Source organism: Eschrichtius robustus, chromosome 9 (genome assembly GCF_028021215.1).
Source record: "Eschrichtius robustus isolate mEscRob2 chromosome 9, mEscRob2.pri, whole genome shotgun sequence".
Lineage (NCBI taxonomy): Eukaryota > Metazoa > Chordata > Mammalia > Artiodactyla > Eschrichtiidae > Eschrichtius > Eschrichtius robustus.
Genome location: NC_090832.1, coordinates 108,519,449 through 108,545,167, shown reverse-complemented (window position 1 = coordinate 108,545,167; position 25,719 = coordinate 108,519,449). Strand labels below are relative to the sequence as shown.

The 25,719-nt window shown below is 40.7% G+C and overlaps 1 protein-coding gene across 1 annotated transcript in view; it reads left to right on the top strand.

The window, feature by feature from the left end:
• EYS (eyes shut homolog) overlaps positions 1–25,719 on the top strand; it is a 1,820,808-nt gene that overhangs the window by 1,723,615 nt on the left and 71,474 nt on the right. Inside the window, exons 36-38 of the mRNA XM_068550856.1 lie at positions 3,476–3,642; positions 4,444–4,588; positions 22,062–22,236. Of these exons, the coding sequence (XP_068406957.1) occupies positions 3,476–3,642; positions 4,444–4,588; positions 22,062–22,236 (487 nt within the window). The remainder of the gene's footprint in view (positions 1–3,475; positions 3,643–4,443; positions 4,589–22,061; positions 22,237–25,719) is intronic.

Sequence of the window (25,719 nt, the reverse complement as noted above, 5' to 3'; positions counted from 1 at the left end):
AATGCTAATTACGACTCACCATAACACACCTCCTTCAAAGCTCTCTGCTTAACAGTATTTGTGGAACTGAGTTACATCTCTTCTTCCTAGCCACAAAGAGACCAAATTTGTGTTGGGTTTTTTTCTGTACATTCTAAAAGGATTTTTATTCACTTCCTAGATCTTGTTACTCTTAACTTCTCTTCATCTAAAGTCAACTCCCATCGTTCCTTCCTCCCTCTTTTACCACTTGCAGCATAAGTGCTCTAAATCCTTCCTTCTCAGCACCAGCTCTTAAGTACATACCAGTGTTAGGGGAATTCTGTTCTCATGGGATGTCACAAACACTACATATGAACAGGGTGGCAAGAATCAACAAACATGCATGTTGTGTGTGTATTGCCTGTATTCCAGCTTATGCTCTGTTGTCTCATGGACATTTTCACAGCACAGTTCAAAGAATTTCAAGAAGTGACAGTGGAGCATTAAATCAAGCTCTTCTGAACACAAAGCCCTGTGTGACAGCACAGGTCACATGCCTCGACCCTCCTAAAGTTATTAACATCCGTCAGGCTTCATAAACAGATGGGAAGCCTATTAAAAAATACATATATATTTCCAGAACCTAGCTTCAAAGATTCTCATACAAGTGGTATAAGATAGCTTCTAGAATCTGTATTTTTGACAAGCTCCCTGAGTGATCGTGATGGACCTCCTGGTTTGCAAAACACCACCTCAGCGCAATTCCAAGTCCCTAAAATACTGTTCACCTTCCCAGCCCCAGCCCTGGTAGTCAGCTGCTTTTCTTTCCCTATCTACTCTGTCGCCCACTACAAGGGTGCAGAGGGGAGGTCCAGATTAAGAGTGGCAGAGGCAACCCTAATAGACCCATGGCTTGCAGATACAATGCTGTCATCTGCTTCATGGTCTGATTTGCTCCCTGGTTCTCCTTATCCCTGTCTCCTAGTGCATCTCCACGTCTACACTCTGGGATGTGTCTGTGGGCAGGAGCATCTATAAACTAGAGTCAGCCTCCTTTCCCAGACCCTCCTTTCCAGGCTCCTATCTCTGTGCCTGACCGGCCATTCCTCCCGGCTCTGTAAACCAGACTCTTCAGAACCGCCCCCAACTCCTCCCTCTTTCTCAACTCTTCACTCCAATTGGATCCATCCTTTCAAAGTTTCTTTCCAAATCACACACAAATTCCTCCCCTTTTTTCTGTCCCCTCTGCCACTGCCTTGATTTATTTAGACCTTAATCTTTCCTCTCCTGAGTCACTTAAATGATCTTCCAATGAGGTTCACTATCTGCCTCTGATTTCTATCTGCACCTCTGCTATGAGAGTCCTCTAAAGGCCATATCTAATGTAATTCTCTCATTCAAAATCCTTTCATGGCCTCTGACAGTCTCCAGTAAAATATTTGAACTATTCACTGTAGTATAGGAGGCCCTTAAGTACATGTCTCTTTCCCGCACATACACTTAACGCCAGCCCCACCCAGCTCCCAGAAGCTCCCTAAGGATACCATGTTCTTGCCCCTCCTGGGGTTTTGCAAAGTTATTTCCTCAGCTTCGAGCATCTGTCTTCTGCATCCCCCCTTTTCTCACCCACCTAGCAAATTCTTTTTGGTTGTTTTATGGGTTAGCTCAGAAACCAACTCAAAATCCCCTCCTTGTAACTGCCCTAACCTTCTCCCCATACTGTTACAATGACTGTCCCCCACCCCGTGCTGCTTCTCCTCCACTGCCCATGACAACTGAGCCAACCCTGTGAGGACTTTGAGGGTAAAGTTGTTCCTGGTGTGAAATGGGCTGCCAGAGACTCAGAACAGAGGAATGGCAACAGGTCAGGAAGGAAAGAAGGGTGAGGCTCAGGTAGATCTGCTCTCCCACCACCAGCTCAGTCCACAGGACACCGTCTCCATCCCAACATCCTGAACAATTTGCAAAGACGATTCAGATGCCGCTAGAATCTCTCAAAGAGCCCCATTCACAGCCACAGGCGGACTCTGCTGTCCCCTTCTCTCCCCCACCCCTTTTCCCGTCTGCACTCCAACACCCTCCTGAGACATTGCCTCCAGCCTCTAAGGATGCTTTCTCTCCTTTCTAACTGCCTTCCTGAATGTATGTTTTCCCCTGGGAGTTCTCTCTATTTTAAATTCTCAGCCCAGCTAACCCGCCACAGCACTGCAGGCGGGAAGAAATCACCAGAGAGAGAGAGAGAGATTTGCTGGAAGTTCCCGACATGCTTAACAATGGCTCTCACCCAAGGCGCTTCCAAAATAACCCAGCTCAGGGTTCACAGCAGACCCATGAAAAAGGCAGAGGCAGAATTCAAGCATCTCTAAATAATACTTCAGTCTTCTGCTTTCAAGTGCTTTAGGAAACCCACCTCCCTACATTATCTGGAAACCTCAGCCCTGCAGATTTTTTTCTCTCCTTTACCTTTATCAGCCTAACAACCAAGAGAAGCCGAGGAAGTAGACAAGGTATCACGCTTAGAAATGCAGAGGAGTGCTGTGCACACCCAAATTTGCCCACATCCAAGGACTCACTTCTGCTTTTTACCCTGTGATTAAACTTCTTACTTCAATGGGGTTCTTATTCTTCCTCCAAGCAGATGTCCTTGCCTCAATTCCGTGACCAGCGGGCTTCAGTTTTAAGGTCCACAGACACACCTTTGAGAAACGGGGTGATGTATTTTCTCTATGCTGTCCATAGACCTCTTGCCCCTATTGAGCTCTAGAAGCTCTGCCTTGACCTATGTGTGTACTGCCCATCTGCCAGGACCCACACCACTGACCATCCCAGACGTTCCTAAAGCTACCAAACCTACTTCCAGGATCTTCCCTTAGTGCCCGATGCCAGGACTCTCCCAACCACCTGCCCTTCCCCATGGGTCTCTATGAGCTGCATCCTGAGTGTTCGGGGCTCTGCAACTCTGTGTGCTGCATGAATGGCCCTGGACTAGTGCAGGGAGAGGGCAAATAGGGAACGCAGAAACAGCCAGCCTTGAACTGGTCATGGGGGTGTGGTTGAGAGCTTTTGTAACAGAACAATTGGAACACACTCTGCAACTATAGAAAGAAATCTTCTTTATACTCTCCTCAAACCACAGAGAGAAATTCAAAGCTGATGCTAGGTTATCTCAATCACTTGAATCTCGTTCAGTACCAAAGCAGTTTTTTACTCCACTGTGAAGTTCTAATTATGCTGAAGTACACACTGAATTTCATTTAGACAAGAAGGACATTTTAATTCCCACTTTTTAGTTATTGAGCATTCCCCCGGGTTGACCAGAACCCTCATGCTCAGACAGAGTCTGTGGGTTTGGATAATAATACGCAGTTGCACACACACCTGAGTGCGGATGAGAAGTTACCTGTGGGTTATAACTCACTGTTCGGGTCTGTGACTCAGAGCCAGAGGGTGAAGCAGCTGCCTAGCCTCCTGGTTTTCTCTCAGTGGACCTGCCCTCTGCCTCTTCTCCCTCCAGGGCTCAGTGGCGATGACTTCCTGGCCGTGGGTCTGCGCAGCGGCCGCGTGGTTTACAGTTACAACCTGGGATCTGGCACAGCAAGTGTCAGCAGCGATCCCCTCGATCTGAGCCATGGGATCCACACTGTCCATCTGGGGAGGTCCTTCCGAGCAGGCTGGCTGAAGGTAAAGGGTCATCCCTCCATCTGTCCCACAAACTTACTGCGTGCTGCTGTATTATCGGATCTGTGCTGAGGGACAGAGGTGAAAGAGCCGGGCCGCCTGCCCCCATGAATTTCACAGACTAGCGCACAAAACAGAAGACTAGGGTGTGTTGCAGTTAAGTGGTGTGGGGATAAATTAGAGGATGACTAACATAAACAAGGTGAGAGAGAGGATTCAGGGAATGCTTCTCAAAAGAGGTGACACTGGCGTAAATAGCAGTTCAGAAAAAGAAGCATGGCGAGCGTGGGCTTAAGGAACACCAGTAGTTCGGTGTGGTTTTCAGGCGAGGGAAGCGAAAGGTGTGGCTGGAGAGAGACAAGGTCTGTATCATCAAAAGACTTATCTAAATAGTTTAGATTTGCATCCGGAGAGCTGTGGAGAGCTACCAAGAAATTTAAGAAGGGGGCTGGTTGCCGTGGTCAGTTTCCATTTGCTGATAAATGACTGGTGGTCATTTGAGAATGGATATGAGAGGGAGGTAAGGCCAGATGGAGGAGGCCCAATGGGATACCAGCTCCTAATCTTTGAAGAACTGTGATGTTGATTGAGATGCAGAACCATGACTGCTAGCTATTTCATAGTAACAGACACCAGCGGAGAAGCAGAGGATTAAGTGGTAAAGTGTTTTTGAGTTCTTCAAAATTCAGGTCTTTGTAAGTTTTCATGCCAAGTTAATGGGAAATAACAAAAGAGTATCTTAACAGCTCACCCTGAGGAATCAATTTCTTTTTTAATAAGCTTTGAATTTTTTTCCTTTTGAAGGTAGATGATCAGCAAAATAAATCCATCATCTCCCCAGGAAAACTGGTTGGTCTCAATGTCTTCAGTCAGTTTTATGTAGGTGGCTACAGTGAATACACTCCAGATCTCCTACCAAATGGAGCCGATTTTAAAAATGGCTTTCAAGGTAAGACATGGATGGATTTTACACTATACCTACTTGTCTCAAAATTTGAGAAAAGAAAAATCTTTTAAAGAGTATATTTCTAGTTCTAAAACCAGCAGTGAGGATTGCTTTCTAATCAGACTTGATCAGAGTTAGACTTTAATGAAAAACATTCATTCACTGTTTATTAATCACTTAACTACCTGTGTACTAGGTGTTAGGGTGTTTCAGTGAACAAAACTAGGATTCCTGCACTCACAAGTTTATATTCTAGTTGGATAAAGGCAGGAACAGACAATAAACACTAAATGTAGTAAATAAATAAATTATATAGTAGTATAGGTAATAAATTCTGTGGGGGGAAAAGGACAAGTAGAGCATGATATGGGAGGTCAGGACTGTGGATCATTTTTATATAGGGTGCTTTTTAATATAGGGTAAGTAGGGTAAACCTCATGGAGTCACAGTAAAAATTGAAACTCCATCTAACTTTGGAATGTACTTGATATAAAAGATGATGGACAGATGGCTGCCACCTATCCACACCATGAAGATATGGCCCACAGAGGTCACCAGAGGCCAAGGGGATTAAGAGAAAACACCACAATTGGACAAGCAATCGTACTGCCATAGCCTGTCTCCTGTGTTCAAAAAGGAACATAGACTCAGGCCTTCCCTATAAAGCTGATTCATAGTGGAGTTACCACATAAAGGCATGCTTTGAATTGTTATAATAATACATTTGGTAAAAATAAGCATTTTGGTGGCTCCTACTCCCAGAATATTTGGCCAAGGGGCTGCTCGTTGTAGTGTCCTAAGCCACTCACCCATGACCAGCCTACTCTCCATCAGAAGCCCAGGATTAGGGAGCAGGATGTGATGCATTTGGGTCACTTGAGTTCACTGCCTGCCTGGCAACCCCATTCTCCCCACCCCCACTGACTTCTGCCTAAACACAGATGCAGGATGCCATGTACTTGAAACATATGAAAACAACACAGCTAATCCAACATAATACAAGGCCAGTTTCTAGTAAAACTACTTCATTCTGCCAAGGCTCTCAAAGAAACTTTTTCTTTGAATGTATAATCTGTGCTGATTCTCAGAAGAGTGTCTTAAAGAATAGTTTAAAGCATATTAAGGCTCTATGCTCAATGCTCAACAGTTCTTTCACTGAAGGAGATCATCTGAAGGGCAAAACAAATCAATGAGGTTTTAAAACATTATATTCAAAGAAAAGGATGGGTAAATTTATAAATGTGAAAGAAAGCACATCTTCCACTCAATGAAACACAGACCTTGTTGGGGGTCATCAAAACCTGTTGCCATTTGTTCCCACACACACTGCTTCTGTAAATATTCTGGATATAATCAAGCATAAGAGTGTGGATTCTGGAACCCAACTGTCTGAATATGTGTCCCCTCTGCCACCTACAAGCTCCATGACCCTGGCGAGTCAACCAACCTCCTCGTGACTCACTGTGCCTCAGCTGTAAAATGGGACAATCACAGCACTTCTCTAGTTCCAAGAGTGAGCTAACGGAGAGAGACCACAGAGCTTAGAGCTCTCAGTATGTTAGCAACGATGATGGTGCTGGTGGTAGGAGGAGGCCCAGCTCCAGTCAAACCTTTGTTCCTCTTTCTCTGCCTCACAGACGTGGCTCTGGCTCTAGTCACGCTGCCTTCAGATCCAGGATCTGCCAGGTAGTAGCTGTGTGACTTTTCGCCTGTTACTTACACTCTCTGAGCCTCCATTTTCTCCTCTGTTTAAAAAAAAAAAAAAAACCTACCTCATAGGGTGTTTGTAAGTTAATCAATTAAGTAAAATAATTATGTTAAGTGCTTATACCAGAAACCAATACACGATAAACACAATAAATGTTAGCTATTAGTGGTATTCCATCCTACTGTCAGAGGACTTGATGCTTTCAAAGTTATCAAAGTCTAACATTTCCTGGTTTCCTGTTGTCTTGTTTTTTTCCCTTCTATTAGGAACTTTCCTTCACATCTTGTTAACAAGAACAAAGACTGGCTTTCGTCAATACCTGTCATTTTCTCCTTAAGTCTGTTAATGAGCCTACACTCAGCACATACACAGCTGTCCCTTCTTCTGACAGAAATAACTACACTGACAGGCCTGGAAGCATACCAAGCTTCTTAGGGTAAAAATCTTGGGCGGGTCTTCTTGGAATTGCCACTTAATCCACAGTCCTATGGAAACTCCAGGACCTTAGCTTAGCCCTTAATTTTATCATTTGTCTCTTGAATCCTTCCTCAATGTCTGCATCTCCTCCATCATAAACTAGCCTTTATTATGTACTACAAATTATAGACAAGTACTACCACCCTATCATCATGACCAGATCACAACTGTACTATAAACCTGATTCCCCAGAGCTGATCTCACTGGTTTTAAAGAGTGATACAAGGTGACTTTAAAATATAGATTTCTGGACCCTGCTTAAATGAAATCTCTATGATGAGGGTCTAAAAATTTGCATTTCAATGAGCCTCCCCAGATTTGGAAGCCACTATGTTAATCAATCATAACAAAGCAAATACAAAGCTTTATGGAAGAATTTAATAATTAGGTTAGGATTATCATATTTGTCTTTAGAATGATGATTAAATCACACACAGTAAAAGAGTATCTGACATAGGCTTTCACATTTCTCTAAACACTCCAGATACATAAATCTAATCCAGAAGTCCTCAGACTAAAATACAAAATCTGTCTGTTGATCAAGCCCTTTTGCTTTTGTTCTGGAAATGTTTATAATGAGCCATTATTCTCCCTATAGCCTTTCATGTTCATGAAGAGGTTATTTAACCCTTCTCCAGATTAAAAAATCTACATATACTAGGCACAGAGGGCCTTACTGTTTTCCTGTCCTAATAAGAGGGATTCTTCCCTCTTCTCTAAAGGCATAGGGTTCTCAGGCTGAGGTTCATGGATGGGATTCAGTGGGTCTCTGAGTCTCCTGAAATCACACACAAAATTGTGTGTGTACCTGTATGCATTTTGCTGGAGAAGAGAACCATAGCTTTCATCAGTGTTCTAAGATCAGTTACTTTCACCGCCAGACATATTTAATTCTGATTAAATTACTTTTGACTAGTACGAACATAGGGAAATCTATTGTCCTATCTATCGATTATTCTAGTGTCACAGCAGCTAGTGTTCATTGATACAGGGATTATTAAACATTACTCAACTGAATAGTGTGGACATAAAATAGATTCAGGTTCATTAACAATGCTGTAAAGATGTTATTCCAGCCCGAAAATGCCCCATACCATTAGTACATGCAGTTTCTTGCTAGTTCAACTTTTCTTGTTCTGTCTCTGTCTGTCTGTCTGTCTCTCTCTCTTTTTTAATTCCATGAGATTTTTCAAACTAGAGCCCATAAGAGAAGAATAATGAGTTCACTGCAATAATTTACAAATTCACTTACTGTCAAAAAAAAAAGCTATCACTTATTTGGAACTTCACCAGTCTTTCCAATATCATAGTTCCAAAGGTCTTTTTCATACCCATTTTATCACATGCAAGATATAAGCATGGAATACCTGGTGCATGGTACTATACTAAGCCGATTATGTTTAATCTGCTGTAAAAATAGGAGTGAAATTATACAATATATATTCTAGAAATGGCTTCCACTGTAATTGCTTTTACACTGTATCTTATGTTGACTGACATGAAGCATCTCTCTATGAAATAAACACATATAACTATTAGTGTTAGCCAAATGTTTCTCTAAATATAACAATGCTACATTTTTAGCCAAAAACATATTTTAGCAGTTCCTCATAACAAAAGTATTTTATTTATTCATATAAAAGAGAAATTGTTTTAAATGAACACTTCAGACATTAATACATATTACAGTCATTTAAACAAAGCTTTTTTCAGAGTATGATTATAAAAACTACAAAAACTTAATGTTAGCATCCCACAATCTTTGCTAAAGGAAATGTTTTTTAATAAAGGAAATAGTGAATTTCTGAGAGTGTGGAAGGGACTACACGACCTACATATTGCCAGCATTATACTACTAGTTCATGTATATTTTCTTACTCCTCTTAACTCATGGAGTAGTTATATTTGTTCTCATTTTAAAGGTGGAAAAATTGACAGATTTGGGTCAACTAGCCATTATGTGGCAGAGATTGTAATTGAACCCAGAGCCACCTGACTCCATCCTCTACTTACATTTTTGCTCTGAGTGCATTTCACTCTGCAAAAGGCAAATTTTACATTCCACATATAAGTAAGATCATACATTATATGTGTGGAAAAGAACTTTCTAAGGATACATACAAAGGTAAATCCCTGAGAGAAAAAAAGAGAAATGTGACAACATAAGTATTATAAACTTCTCCACATAAAAATAAAAAAGAAAACACCATAAACAGAATTAAATAGCAAATATTAAACTGGAGTAAGTATTTACAATATGTGACAAACAGCTAATGTGCTCGTTATATAAAAAGGTCTTTCAAATAAGTGTTTAACAGGGTATAGAAAAAAGGTAGATAGAGAAAAACAGTAAATAATAAGCAACTGAAAGGGAAAATTATAAATAACAAACATTGAAAAGCTTTCAACCCTAATTAAAAATAGCAAAAGGAGGGCACCTTCAAGATGGTATAAGAGTAAGACGTGGAGATCACCTTCCTCCCCACAAATACATCAGAAATACATCTACATATGAAACAGCTCTTACAGAAGACCTATGAATGCTGGCAGAAGACCTCAGACTTCCCAAAAGCCAAGAAACTCCCCATGTACCTGGGTATGGCAAAAGAAAAAACAGAGACAAAAGAATAGGGATGGGACCTGCACCTCTGGGAGGGAGCTGTGAAGGAGGAAAAGTTTCCACACACTAGGAAGCCCCTTCATTCGTGGAAACGGGGGACGGCGGGGGGAAGCTTCAGAGCCACAGAGGAGAGCGCAGCAACAGGGGTGCAGAGGGCAAAGCAGAGAGATCCCTGCACAGAGGATCAGTGCCGACCAGCACTCACCAGCCTGAGAGGCTTGTCTGCTCACCCGCCAGGGCAGGTGGGGGCTGGGAGCTGAGGCTCCGGTTTCAGAGGTCAGACGCCAGGGAGAGGACTGGGGTTGGCTGCTTGAACACAGCCTGAAGGGGGCTAGTGCACCACAGCTAGCCGGGAGGGAGTCCGGGAAAAAGTCTGGACCTGCCAGAGAGGCAAGAGACCATTGTTTCAGGGTGCACGAGGAGAGGGGATTCAGAGCACTGCCTAAACGAGCTCCAGAGATGGGCGAAAGCTTCGACTATCATCGTGGACACCAGAGATGGGCATGAGACACTAAGGCTGCTGCTGCAGTCACCAAGAAGCCTGTGTGCAAGCACAAGTCACTATCCACACCTCCCCTCCCTGTGAGGCTGTGCAGCCTGTCACTGCCAGGGTCCCATGACCCAGGGACAAATTCCCCAGGAGAACACACAGCAAGTCTCAGGCTGTTGCAATGCATTGCCAACCTATGCTGCTGCAGGCTCACCCTGCATTCCAATTATGACTACTGTACACCTCCCTCCCCCTGGCCTGAATGAGCAAGAGCCCCCTAATCAGCCGCTGCTTTAACCCCATCCTGTCTGGGTGGGAACAGATGCCTGAGGGTGACCTACATGCAGAGCTGGGGCCAAATCCAAAGCTCAACCCCAGGAGGTGTGCAAACAAAGAAGAGAAAGGGAAATTTCTCCCAGCAGCCTCAGGAGCAGCGAATTAAAACCCCATAATCAACTTGATGTACCCTGCATCTGTGGAATACCTGAATAGAAAACGAATGTTCCCAAAATTGAGGCAGTGGACTTTGGGAGCAATTGTAGACATGGGGTTTGCTGTCTGCAACTGATTTGTTTCTGATTTTATGTTTATCTTAGTATAGTGTTTAGCCCTTGTTATCATTGGTAGATTTGTTTATTGGTTTGGTTGCTCGCTTCTTTTTTAAAATTATTTTTATTATTATATATTTTAATTTTAATAATTTTATTTATTTATTTTTCTTTCTTTCTTTTTTAATCCCTTTTCTTCTGAGCCTTGTAGCTGACAGGGTCATGGTGCTCTGGCTTGGTGTAGGCCTGAGTCTCTGAGGTGGGAGAGCTGAGTTCAGCAAACTGGACCAGCAGAGACCTCCCATCTCCACATAATGTCAATTGGCAAGAGCTCTCCCAGAGATCTCCATCTCAATGCTAAGACCCAGCTCCACCCAACAGCCAGCAAGCTCCAGTGCTGGATAGCCCAGGCCAAACAACTAGCAAGACAGGAAAACACCCCACACATTAGCAGAGAGGCTGCCTAAAACCATACTAAGTTCACAGACACCCCAAATCACAGGACGAGATGTGGTTCTGCCTACCAGAAAGACAAGATCCAACCCCACCCACCAGAACACAGGCACCAGTCCCCTCCACCAGGAAGCCTACACAAGTCACTGAAACAACCTCACCCACTGGGGACAGACACCAAAAACAATGGGAACTACGAACCTGCAGCCTGCGAAAAGGAGATGCCAAAAACAGTAAGTTAAACAAAATGAGAAGACAGAGATATATGCAGCAGATGAAGAAGCAAGGTAAAAACCCACCAGATGGACCAAATGAAGAGGAAATAGGCAGTCTACCTGAAAAAGAATTCAGAGTAATGATAGTAAAGACGATCCAAAATCTTGGAAATAGAATGGAGAAAATACAAGAAACGTTTAACCAGGAACTAGAAGAATTAAAGAGCAAACAAAAAATGATGAACAACACAATAAATGAAATTTAAAATTCTCTACAAGGAATCAATAGCAGAATAACTGAGGCAGAAGAGCTGATAAGTGACCTGGAAGATAAAAGAGAGGAAATAACTGCAACAGAGCAAAATAAAGAAAAAAGAATGAAAAGAATTGAGGACAGTCTTAGAGACCTCTGGGACAACATTAAACGCACCAACATTCGAATTATAGGGGTCCCAGAAGAAGAAGAGAAAAAAAAAAGGGACTGAGAAAATATTTGAAGAGATTATAGTTGAAAACTTCTTTAACATGGGAAAGGAAATAGTAAATCAAGTCCAGGAAGCACAGAGAGTCCCACACAGGATAAATCCAAGGAGAAACACGCCAAGACACATATTAATCAAATTATCAAAAATTAAATACAAAGAAAAAATATTAAAAGCAGTGAGGGAAAAGCAATAAATAAATTACAAGGGAATCCCCATAAGGTTAACAGCTGATCTTTCAGCAGAAACTCTACAGGCCAGAAGGAAGTGGCAAGATATATTTAAAGTGTTGAAAGGGAAAAACCTACAACCAAGATTACTCTACCCAGCAAGGATCTCATTCAGATTTGAAGGATAAATTGACCTTTACAGACAACAAAAGTTAAGAGAATTCAGCACCACCAAACCAGCTTTACAACAAAAGCTAAAGGAACTTCTCTAGGCGGGAAAAACAAGAAAAGGAAAAGACCTATGAAAACAAACCCAAAACGGTTAAGAAAATGGTAATAGGAACATACATATCGATTATTACTGCAAATGTAAATGGATTAAATGCTCCAACCAAAAGTTATAGACTGGCTGAATGGATACAAAAACAAGACCTATACATATGTTGTCTACAAGAGACACACTTCAGACCTAGGGACACATTCAGACTGAAAGTAAGGGGATGGAAGAAGATGTTCCATGTAAATGGAAATCAAAGAAAGCTGGAGTAACAATTCTCATATCAGACAAAATAGACTTTAAAATAAAGACTATTACAAGAGACAAAGAAGGACACTACATAATGATCAAGGGATCAATCCAAGAAGAAGATATAACAACTGTAATTATTTATGCATCCAACATAGGAACACCTCAATACATAAGGCAAATGCTAGCAGCCATAAAAGGGGAAATCGAGATTAACACAATAATAGTATGGAACTTTAATCCCTTTCATCACACTTTCATCAGTGGACAGATCATCCATAATGAAAATAGATAAGGAAACACAAGCTTTAAATGGTACATTAAACAAGATGGACTTAATTGATATTTATAGGACATTCTATCCAAAAACAGCAGGATACACTTTCCTCTCAAGTGCTCATGGAAAATTCTCTAGGATAGATCATATCTTGGGTCACAAATCAAGCCTTGGTAAATTTAAGAAAATTGAAGTCATATCAAGCATCTTGAAAAAGAAATACAAGGAATCCAAATTGGAAAAGAAGTAAAACTGTCACTGTTTGCAGATGACATGATACTGTACATAGAGAATCCCAAATATACTACGAGAAAACTACTAGAGCTAATCAATGAATTTCGTAAAGTAGCAGGATACAAAATTAATGCACAGAAATCTCTTAATTCCTATACACAAATGATGGAAAATCTGAAAGAGAAATTAAGGAAACACTCCTATTTACCATTGCAACAAAAAGAATAAAACAGCTAGGAATAAGCCTACCTAAGGAGACAAAAGACCTGTATGCAGAAAACTATAAGGCACTGATGAAAGAAATTAAAGAAGATACAAACATATGGAGAGATATACCACGTTCTTGGATTGGAAGAATCAACATTGTGAAAATGACTATACTACCCAAAGCAATCTATGGATTCACTTCAATCCTTATCAAACTACCAATGGCATTATTCACAGAACTGGAACAAAAAAATTTCACAATTTGTATGGAAACACAAAAGACCAGGAGTAGCCAAAGCAATCTTGAGAAAGAATAACAGAGCTGGAGGAATCCAGCTCCCTGTCTTCAGACTATACTACAAAGTTACAGTCATCAAGACAGTATGGTACTGGCACAAAAACAGAAATATAGATCAATGGAACAGGTTAGAAAGCCCAGAGATAAACCCATGCACATATGATCACCTTATCTTTGATAAAGGAGGCAAGAATATACAATGGAGAAAAGACAGCCTCTTCAATAAGTGGTGCTGGGAAAACTGGACAGCTACATGTAAAAGAATGAAATTAGAACACTCCTTAACACTGTCTACAAAAATAAACTCATAATGGATTACAGTCCTAAATGTAAGGCCAGAGACTATAAAACTCTTAGAGGAAAATATAGGCAGAACACTCCATGACATAAATCATAGCAAGATCCTTTTTGACCCACCTCCTAGAGAAATGGAAATCAAAACAAAAATAAACAAATGGGACCTAATGAAACTTAAAAGCTTTTGCACAGCAAAGGAAACCATAAACAAGATGAAAAGACAACCCTCAGAATGGCAGAAAATATTTGCAAATGAAGTAACTGACACAGGATTAATCTCCAAAGTATACAAGGAGCTAATGCCGCTCAATATCAAAAAATCAACCCAAACAAAAAAATGGGTGGAGCCACTCCCGTGGGCACATGCCCTGGAGCTGCTTCTGCCCGTGCTCTCTCCCTCTGCCTTTCACTTCCCAGCTGCCAAGATCTTGGAAGCTTTGAAGCTCAGCAAAGAAGGGAAATCCATTGAGAACAGTCTGTAAAGGTATCCCAGGACTGCCTGCTTGCCGAGACCCTCTGTAAAACTCCATGCACCCTGCTGTTGAGCACTCTGAGGAGGTAACAGTATTCAGAGAGCTTTACTAAGAAATATTGTCCGTGGAATAGGGCAAGATGGCAGAAGAGTAAGACATGGAGATCACCTTCCTCCCCACAGATACATTAGAAATACATCTACACGTGGAACTGCTGCTACAGAACACCCACTGAATGCTGGCAGAAGACGTCAGACCTCCCAAAAGCCGTGTGGATGAAAGGCTCTTGGTGCTCCAGTCAGGCATCAGGGCTGTGCCTCTGAGGTGGGAGAGCCAACTTCAGGACACTGGCCCACAAGAGACCTCCCAGCTCCACATAATACCAAACGGCGAAAATCTCTCAGAGATCTCCATCTCAACATCAAGACCCAGCTTCACTCAACGACCAGCAAGCTACAATGCTGGACACCCTATGCCAAACAACTAGCAAGACAGGAACACAGACCCATCCATTAGCAGAGAGGCTGCCTAAAATCATAATAAGGCCACAGACACCCCAAAATACATCACCAGACGTGGACGTGCCCACCAGAAAGACAAGATCCAGCCTCATCCACCAGAACACTGGCACCAGTCCCCTCCACCAGGAAGCCTACACAACCCACTGAACCAACCTACCCCACTGGGGGCAGACAACAGAAACAACAGGAACTATGAACCTGCAGCCTGAAAAAAGGAGACCCCAAACACAGCAAGATAAGCAAAATGAGAAGACAGAAAAACACACAGCAGATGAAGGAGCAGGGTCAAAACACACCAGACCTAACAAATGAAGAGGAAATAGGTAGTCTACCTGAAAAAGAATTCAGAATACTGATAGTAAGGATGATCCAAAATCTTGGAAATAGAATAGACAAAATGCAAGAAACTTTTAACAAGGACATAGAAGAACTAAAGAGGAACCAAGCAATGATGAAAAACACAATAAATGAAATTAAAAATACTCTAGATGGAATCAATAGTAGAATAACTGAGGCAGAAGAACGGATAAGTGACCTGGAAGATAAAATGGTGGAAATAACTACTTCAGAGCAGAATAAAGAAAAAAGAATGAAAAGAACTGAGGACAGTCTTAGAGACCTCTGGGACAACATTAAACGCACCAACATTCGAATTATAGGGGTCCCAGAAGAAGAAGAGAAAAAGAAAGGGACTGAGAAAATATTTGAAGAGATTATAGTTGAAAACTTCCCTAATGTGGGAAAGGAAATAGTTAATCAAGTCCTGGAAGCACAGAGAGTCCCATACAGGATAAATCCAAGGAGAAACACCCCAAGACACATATTAATCAAACTGTCAAAAATTAAATATAAAGAAAAAATATTAAAAGCAGCAAGGGAAAAACAACAAATAACACACAAGGGAATCCCCATAAGGTTAACAGCTAATCTTTCAGCAGAAACTCTGCAAGCCAGAAGGGAGTGGCAGGATATACTTAAAGTGATGAAGGAGAAAAACCTACAACCAAGATTACTCTACCCAGCAAGGATCTCATTCAGATTTGATGGAGAAATTAAAACCTTTACAAACAAGCAAAAGCTGAGAGAGTTCAGCACCACCAAACCAGCTTTACAACAAATGCTAAAGGAACTTCTCTAGGCAAGAAACACAAGAGAAGGAAAACACCTACAATAACAAACCCAAAACATTTAAGAAATGGGAATAGGAACATACATATCAATAATTACCTTAAATGTAACTGGATTAAATGCTCCCACCAAAAGACACAGACTGGCTGAATGGATACAAAAACAAGACCCATATATATGCTGTCTACAAGAGACCCACTTCAGACCTAGAGACGCACACAGACTGAAAGTGAGGGGATGGAAAAAGATATTCCATGCAAGTGGAAATCAAAAGAAAGCTGGAGTAGCAATTCTCATATCAGACAAAATAGACTTTAATATAAAGACTATTACAAGAGACAAGGAAGGACACTATATAATGATCAAGGGATCGATCCAAGAGGAAGGTATAACAATTGTAAATATTTATGCACCCAACATAGGAGCACCTCAATACATAAGGCAAACACTAACAGCCATAAAAGGGGAAATCAACAGCAACACAATCATAGTAGGGGACTTTAACACCCCACTTTCACCAATGGACAGATCATCCAAAATGAAAATAAATAAGGAAACACAAGCTTTAAATGATACATTAAACAAGATGGACTTAATTGATATTTATAGGACATGCCACCCAAAAACAACAGAATACACATTTTTCTCAAGTGCTCATGGAACATTCTCCAGGATAGATCATATCTTGGGTCACAAATCAAGCCTCGGTAAATTTAAGAATATTGAAATCATATCAAGTATCTTTTCCAACCACAACGCTATGAGACTAGATATCAATTACAGGAAACGATCTGTAAAAAATACAAACACATGGAGGCTACACAATACACTGGTTAATAACGAAGTGATCACTGAAGAAATCAAAGGGAAAATCAAAAAACACCTAGAAACAAATGACAATGGAGACACGACGACCCAAAACGTATGGGATGCAGCGAAAGCAATGCTAAGAGGGAAGTTTATAGCAATACAAGCCTACCTCAAGAAACAGGAAACATCTCGAATAAACAACCTAACCTTGCATCTAAAGCAATTAGAGAAAGAAGAACAAAAAAAACCCAAAACTAGCAGAAGGAAAGAAATCATAAAGATCAGATCGGAAATAAATGAAAAAGAAATGGAGACAATAGCGAAGATCAATGAAACTAAAAGTTCGTTCTTTGAGAAGATAAACGAAATTGATAAAACATTAGCCAGACTCATCAAGAGAAAAAGGGAGAAGACTCAAACCAATAGAATTAGAAATGAAAAAGGAGAAGTAACCACTGACACTGCAGAAATACAAAAGATCATGAGAGATTACTACAAGCAACTCTATGCCAATAAAATGGACAACCTGGAAGAAATGGACAGATTCTTAGAAATGCACAACCTGCCGAGACTGAACCAGGAAGAAATAGAAAATATGAACAGACCAATCACAAGCACTGAAATTGAAACTGTGATTAAAAACCTTCCAACAAACAAAAGCCCAGGACCAGATGGCTTCACAGGCGAATTCTATCAAACATTTAGAGAAGAGCTAACACCTATCCTTCTCAAACTCTTCCAAAATATTGCAGAGGGAAGAACACTCCCCAACTCATTCTACGAGGCCACCATCACCCTGATACCAAAACCAGACAAAGATGTCACAAAGAAAGAAAACTACAGACCAATATCACTGATGAACATAGATGCAAAAATCCTCAACAAAATACTAGCAAACAGAATCCAACAGCACATTAAAAGGATCATACACCATGATCAAGTGGGGTTTATTCCAGGAATGCAAGGATTCTTCAATATATGCAAATCAATCAACGTGATACATCATATTAACAAATTGAAGGAGAAAAACCATATGATCATCTCAATAGATGCAGAGAAAGCTTTCGACAAAATTCAACACCCATTTATGATAAAAGCCCTGCAGAAAGTAGGCATAGAGGGAACTTTCCTCAACATAATAAAGGCCATATATGACAAACCCACAGCCAACATTGTCCTCAATGGTGAAAAACTGAAACCATTTCCACTAAGATCAGGAACAAGACAAGGTTGCCCATTCTCACCACTATTATTCAACATAGTTTTGGAAGTGTTAGCCACAACAATCAGAGAAGAAAAAGAAATAAAAGGAATCCAAATCGGAAAAGAAGAAGTAAAGCTGTCACTGTTTGCAGATGACATGATACTATACATAGAGAATCCTAAAGATGCTACCAGAAAACTACTAGAGCTAATCAATGAATTTGGTAAAGTAGCAGGATACAAAATTAATGCACAGAAATCTCTTGCATTCCTATACACTAATGGCAAAAAATCTGAAAGAGAAATTATGGAAACACTCCCGTTTACCATTGCAACAAAAAGAATATAATATCTAGGAATAAACCTACCTAAGGAGACAAAAGACCTGTATGCAGAAAATTATAAGACACTGATGAAAGAAATTAAAGATGATACAAATAGATGGAGAGATATACCATGTTCTTGGATTGGAAGAATCAACACTGTGAAAATGACTCTGCTACTCAAAGCAATCTACAGATTCAATGCAATCCCTATGAAACTACCACTGGCATTTTCCACAGAACTAGAACAAAAAATTTCACAATTTGTATGGAAACACAAAAGACCCTAAATAGCCAAAGCAATCTTGAGAACGAAAAATGGAGCTGGAGGAATCAGGCTCCCTGACTTCAGACAATATTACAAAGCTACAGTAATCAAGACAGTATGGTACTGGCACAAAAACAGAAATATAGATCAATGGAACAGGATAGAAAGCCCAGAGATAAACCCACGCACAGATGGTCACTTTATCTTTGATAAAGGAGACAAGAATATACAATGGAGAAAAGACAGCTTCTTCAATAAGTGGTGCTGGGAAAATTGGACAGATACATGTAAAAATATGAAATTAGAACACTCCCTGACACCATACACAAAAATAAACTCAAAATGGATTAAAGACCTAAGTGTAAGGCCGGACACTATCAAACTCTTAGAGGAAAACATAGGCAGAACACTCTATGACATAAATCACAGCAAGATCCTTTTTGACCCAGCTCCTAGAGAAATGGAAATAAAAACACAAATAAACAAATGGGACCTAATGAAACTTAAAAGCTTTTAAACAGCAAAGAAAACCATAAACAAGACAAAAAGATAACGCTCAGAATGGGAGAAAATATTTGCAAATGAAGCAACTGACAAAGGATTAATCTCCAAGATTTACAAGCAGCTCATGCAGCTCAATAACCAAAAAACAAACAACCCAATCCAAAAATGGGCAGAAGACCTAAATAGACATTTCTCCAAAGAAGATATACAGATTGCCAACAGACACATGAAAGAATGCTCAACATCATTAATCATTAGAGAAATGCAAATCAAAACTACAATGAGATATCATCTCATACCGGTCAGAATGGCCATCATCAAAAAATCTAGAAACAATAAATGCTGGAGAGGGTGTGGAGGAAAGGGAACACTCTTGCCCTGTTGGTGGGAATGTAAATTGATACAGCCACTATGGAGAACAGTATGGAGGTTCCTTAAAAAACTAAAAATAGAACTACCATACGTCCCAGCAATCCCACTACTGGGCATATACCCTGAGAAAACCATAGTTCAAAAAGAGTCAGGTACCAAAATGTTCATTGCAGCTCTATTTACAATAGCCAACACATGGAAGCAACCTAAGTGTCCATCATCGGATGAATGGATAAAGAAGATGTAGCACATATATACAATGGAGTATTACTCAGCCATAAAAGGAAATGAAATGGAGGTATTTGTAGTGAGGTGGATGGAGTTAAGAGTCTGTCATACAGAGTGAAGTAAGTCAGAAAGAGAAAAACAAATACAGTATGCTAACACATATATATGGAATCTAAGGGGAAAAAAAGGTCATAAAGAACCTAGTGGCAAGACGGGAATAAAGACACAGACCTACTAGAGAATGTACTTGAGGATATGGGGAGAGGGAGGGGTAAGATGTGACAGGGTGAGAGAGTGGCATAGACATATATACACTACCAAATGTGAAATAGCTAGTGGGAAGCAACCGCATAGCACAGGGAGATCAGCTCGGTGTTTTGTGACCACCTAGAGGGGTGGGATAGGGAGGGTGGGAGGGAGGGAGATGCAAGAGGGAAGAGATATGGGAACATACATATACGTATAACTGATTCACTTTGTTATAAAGCAGAAACTAACACACCATTGTAAAGCAATTATACTCCAATAAAGATATTTAAAAGAGAAAAAAAAAATGGGTGGAAGATCTAAATAAACATTTCTCCAAAGAAGACATACAGATGACCAACAAACACATGAAAAGATGTTCAACATCACTAATTATTAGAGAAATGCAAATCAAAACTACAATGAGATATCACTTCACACTGCTTAGAATGGACATCATCAAAAATCTACAAACAATAAATGCTGGAGAGGGTGTGGAGAAAAGGAAACCCTCTTGCACTGTTGGTAGGAATGTAAATTGATACAGCCACTATGGAGAACAATATGGAGGTTCCTTAAAAAACTAAAAATAGAACTACCATATGACCCAGCAATCCCAGTACTGGGCATATACCCTGAGAAAACCATAATTCAAAAAGAGTCATGTACCAAAATGTTCATTGTGCACTATTTCCAATAACCAGGACATGGAAGCAACCTAAGTGTCCATTGACAGATGAATGGATAAAGAAGATGTGGCACATATATACAATGGAATATTCCTCAGCCATAAAGAGAAACAAAATTGAGTTATTTGTAGTGAGGTGGATGGACCTAGAGTCTGTCATACAGAGTGAAGTAAGTCAGAAAGAGGAAAACAAATACCGTATGTTAACACATACATATGGAATCTAAAAAAAAAAAAAATGGTTCTGACAAACCTAGGGGCAGGACAGGAATAAAGACGCAGATGCAGAGAATGGACTTAAGGACACAGGGAGGGGGAAGTGTAAGCTGGGACGATGTGAGAGAGTAGCATTAACATATATACACTACCAAATGCAAAATCGATAGCTAGTGGGAAGCTGCATAGCACAGGGAGATCACCTTGGTGCTTTGACCACCTAGAGTGGTGGCATACGGAGGGTTGGAGGGAGATGCAAGAGTGGGGGGATATGGGAATATATGTATATGTATAGCTGATTCACTTTTTTATACAGCAGGAACAAACACAACATTGTAAAGCAATTGTACGCCAATAAAGATGTTAAAAAAATAAAAATAGCAAAGGCATTTTATTATTTATTTCCTTTAAAAATGAAGCAGACAATAAAGTCTTGCATTGTGGTGCCTGTGAAGAGGCGGGTGTCCCCATGTTTGGTGCGGGAGACATAACTGTGCAAAATATCCATGACACTTGGGCATGCTGCAAAGCACCCATATCTGTTACCCTAGTAGTTTTCCTTCTGGAAATTTATACCTAGGAAATACTTAGCAAATGCACACGGTATACATATAATAAGTTTCTTATAGCATTATTTTTTTTAATTTAATTTAATTTTATTTATTTATTTATGGCTGTGCTGGGTCTTCATTTCTGTGCGAAGGTTTTCTCCAGCTGCGGCAAGTGGGGGCCACTCTTCATCGTGGTGCGCGGGCCTCTCACTATCGCGGCCTCTCTTGTTGCGGAGCACAGGCTCCAGACGCACAGGCTCAGTAATTGTGGCTCACGGGTCTAGTTGCTCCGCGGCATGTGGGATCTTCCCAGACCCGGGCTCGAACCCGTGTCCCCTGCATTGGCAGGCAGATTCTCAACCACTGCGCCACCAGGGAAGCCCTATAGCATTATTTTTAATAACAAAAAAAGAAATGAGTCAATAGTTCAATAATTGAAATTTAATTAAATATATTATGATCTAAGAGGCTGTTATGCTATCATTTAAAAATAGTTAATGTTATGAGAAAAGAGTTAGAGGTATTTATGCTCTACAAACTTTTGGTACAATATATATATATTAAATATTTAATGCAAGATTCTACTTTTGTTTAAAAGAAAATACAACTAAGCATAGAAAAAAACTCTGTATATATATGTATATATGTATAGATAGATAGATAGATGATAGATAGATAGATAGATAGATAGATAGATAGATAGATAGATAGATAGATAGATAGATATTTCTCAAAATGTTAGTAACTGTTTTCTCTGGAGTGGTGATATTGTAGATGACTTTATTTTTCTCTCTGTGCTCCTCTGGTTTTTTTTTTTTTTCATTAAATTAACATATATTACTTTATTTTGAAAAATGTTCCTTTAAAAATGAAAAAGAATTGTCTTCTTGTTTTATCCATTTCTTCCATTTTTTAATATGAAGTATTTTTTTCTCTTTTCAAGGTTGTATTTTTACTCTGCAAGTTCGCACTAAGAAGAATGGCCATTTCAGAAGCCTTGGGACGCCTGAGGGCCACCCAAATGCTGGGCGCAGCGTCGGCCAGTGTGATGCTTCTCCCTGTCGCTTGATGAAATGTGGCAACGGTGGCACGTGCGTGGAGCAGGGATCGACTGTTTAGTAAGTGTGACATTATTAGGAAAGAATGTGGCAGGTTGTTTGCATTCTACCTGGTCCTCTACTCGCACGAACTAGGAACACAAACTGACACTTATTTGAAATATTTTTATGGAGACTTGCTAGGTGACTGGGGGACAGATAAAGGCAACTAGAAATGGATCAGCACAGCATTTATGATAATGAAAATGAATCACTACATCTCATTCCAGGAACAAATAGACTATCTTAAATTCGTGGTGTTGCGAGTGTTGTCAGAGATGTTCACCATACAAGTGTTTACAAGGGCTCACATTTGTGATTTGCTTTTAGATTTGGGTTTGGGATCCCTTAGAAAGGAGCCTCTCCTCTCTAGGTGGACCCCAGCAAAGCTGCACAGTTTGGTTTCTGAACTACTTTAATATGAAACAAAATGTGAGTCTGCTGAGTGGGAAGAAAATAAACAAAGGAATGTTGTCTTATAAATAAGTTACTTCGTTGAGCATGTCCTCTGTGCATAAGTGGTATATGATGGGCTCTGGGAATACACCAAATAAAGAAGAAGGAAGCTCTCTGTCCTTCTGTTCCTTCCACTGTAGCTCCTCATACATTTCTATGTCTCATACACGCATGAGATGGATAGAAAAGTGATTTGTCAAAGTTTTTCTCCCAGGACACATCGGAAGATATGACTCACTGACAACACTGGCTGACTGCAAAGCAGTGGGGCAGTGGGGTATCAGAGGCTCCCCTGGAAGACAGGGGAGAGCACACGTAGTTTAGAAAGCCCCGAACAGTTCCCCTCCACCTCCACACTGGAAAATGATCAAAACCAAAGTGCAAAGTTCAAAGAACTGCTCGTCACTGTACCTTGGGCTGGAGAGAAAGCACATAGGAGGCGGGGGGAAGAGATGGTCACTAGATCTTCCTGTTTCTTACTAAAAGCACTCCAGTGACTTCTCAGGACATGTAGAACAATACCTAAACCCTTCCCCATGAGCTGTAAAGCCCTACATGATCTGGCCCCGCACCCCTCGGACCATCTCTCTTCCTCCTCACTCGCTACAGTTAACCTACTTTTATCTTTTGAACACGCCAAGCTCATTTCTGTTTCTAGACCTTCATGCTATGTCTTCCAGCTGGAGGACCTTCGCCATCAGTCTCCACCTGGCTGCCTCCTTCTTGTCGTTGTCTCACCTCCTCAGAACGGGACTCCCTTAGGCCAGCCCAAAACTATCCCTCCCTCTGATCAGTCTCTATCACATTATCATATTTTACTTTCTCCACAATACATCATTGTCCTATTTTGTTTATTTATTGTTTGTTTATATATTGGCTATTATTTTTCCCTGAGAATGGGCCTGATCTCTCATGTTACCAGTGTATCTTCATACCTAGAAGAGTGTCTAGCATAGAACAGCCATTCATTAAGTATTCGTTCAATTAATGAATCAATGAAAAAGTAGAAGGAATCTTAATTCCAAAAGTTCTAAGCAAATGTACAAATGGAAGGACAAGCACAGTGACCCCATGCTCACGTTAATGAAGCCAAATTGATTAACTGGATAGTCTACTGATTGGCTATGAGAAATAGGACAGAGGAAGTATAGAAGGATGCAAAACTTACATGATAGGTAACAGATTTGATTTACATCAAGAATGAGACGCAGACAGTTCCTGAGCGGGAAAGAGCCATGGTAAAGACAGATGTATGCAACTTATCTCAACATCCCTTTGCAGGATGGGTATATTGGGAAGTTACTGGGAGACAGATTTGGAAATCCAAAATAGCCATAGATAAGGAAAGAAAAAATTAATTTAGAAGATATTGCAGAGAAATATTCATGGTGTTTTTTGATCTACTGAATATGAGATTATGGCAGGAGGGCTTGTAGGGAGTCAAGTCTAAATTAATCCAAACCAAGTATGAATAAGCTTGCTATGTTCCAGGATGTCCAAGATACCTAATGTGCTTTGTAATAAGTTAAAAGTGTTAGCTGAATTTTATGGAAAATTTTTAAGAAAAACATGTATAGCTTGATCAAGTCCATGGAAGTGCTACGGACAAGCCCTGAGGCTTGTGATGCCACCATCAGAGAACAATATTTTTTGACATTAGCTTTACCATTATTATTTTATCTTTACTTATTTACAATTTTTACTAAAACCTTTTACTTGCTTTACAACTTATGCATTCTATTTGTCCCATAGCTAAGCTTAATTATTTAGAGGCACAAATTTACCTCATTTTATCTAAAGAAATCTTCATTCTTCAGGTCATTCTTCAGGTGACTTACTAGGTGTTTTTGTTATTTTTTTTAATTAATGAATTTATTTATTTATGGCTGTGTTGGGTCCTCGTCTCCGTGCGAGGGCTCTCTCCAGTTGCGGCAAGCGGGGGCCACTCTTCATCGCGGTACGCAGGCCTCTTCACTATCGCAACCTCTCTTGTTGTGGAGCACAGGCTCCAGACGCGCAGGCTCAGTAATTGTGGCGCACGGGCCCAGCTGCTCCGCAGCACGTGGGATCCTCCCAGACCAGGGCTCAAACCCGTGTCCCCTGCACCGGCAGGCAGACCCTCAACCAGTGCGCCATCAGGGAAGCCCTGTTATTTTTTAATGTGATAATAAATAAACTGCTAATAATAAAGAATGTAATAATTCAGAATGGGAAGTGGCAGGAAGAAAGCACATGAAGTTGAAGGTGAAGGCAGGAGATTCATCCCAGCTCCTCATTATCCCTGTGGAACAAAGACCCTACATGTGTCCATTTCCGAGCCACATGTGTTTATCCTGAATATATGGCACCAAGTATAGATATGTTGTCAACCCAAGTTAATGTGCCCAATGCACATGGAGGCCAAAAAAAATGAAACACCCAAGTTTGGAGCAGAGAAAGGTTTATTGCAGGGCCAAGCAAGGAGAACGGGCAGCTCATGCTCAAAATGCCCAAACTCTCCAATGGTTTGGAGACAGGAAAGCTGGGCCTGGGTCCAAGAACAGCCTCTTTATGTATAGGCATTAGGCAAAAGGCAAAGCCATCTCCCAGTTTTGCACTAAATGAGGCCATGACACAAGGAGAAATGGCATCTAAAACAGAAATTTTGTAACATCTGAGCAAGAAACTCTGACCATGAAAATAGTGGAGCATGCACTTTGTGGTAAGAGATAGATAGGCTTCAGGTTAATCTGCTGCAGCAGGGTTCATGCTGACCCTTTGAGATAAACTACTATTAGTATGATGAGCGCTAATCAGATGAAAGATGAGGAGGCCCACCTCAGCCTCCACATTCTTGTGGTCAAGGAGGTTTCCCAGCCTGACACACACACAGAGGGCGTCTCTAGCTGTCCTCTAGTAACCTTGGACACATTGTAATATCATTACAATATCATTAGCATTGCAGTTTTTACCCACCTCCACCCCGTGGGTTTTCGCTTATGTGCTCATGGGAAAGATTCAAAATGGTGCCTGGTGGAAGCCCAAATAAGAAATTGCAGACAATGTGAT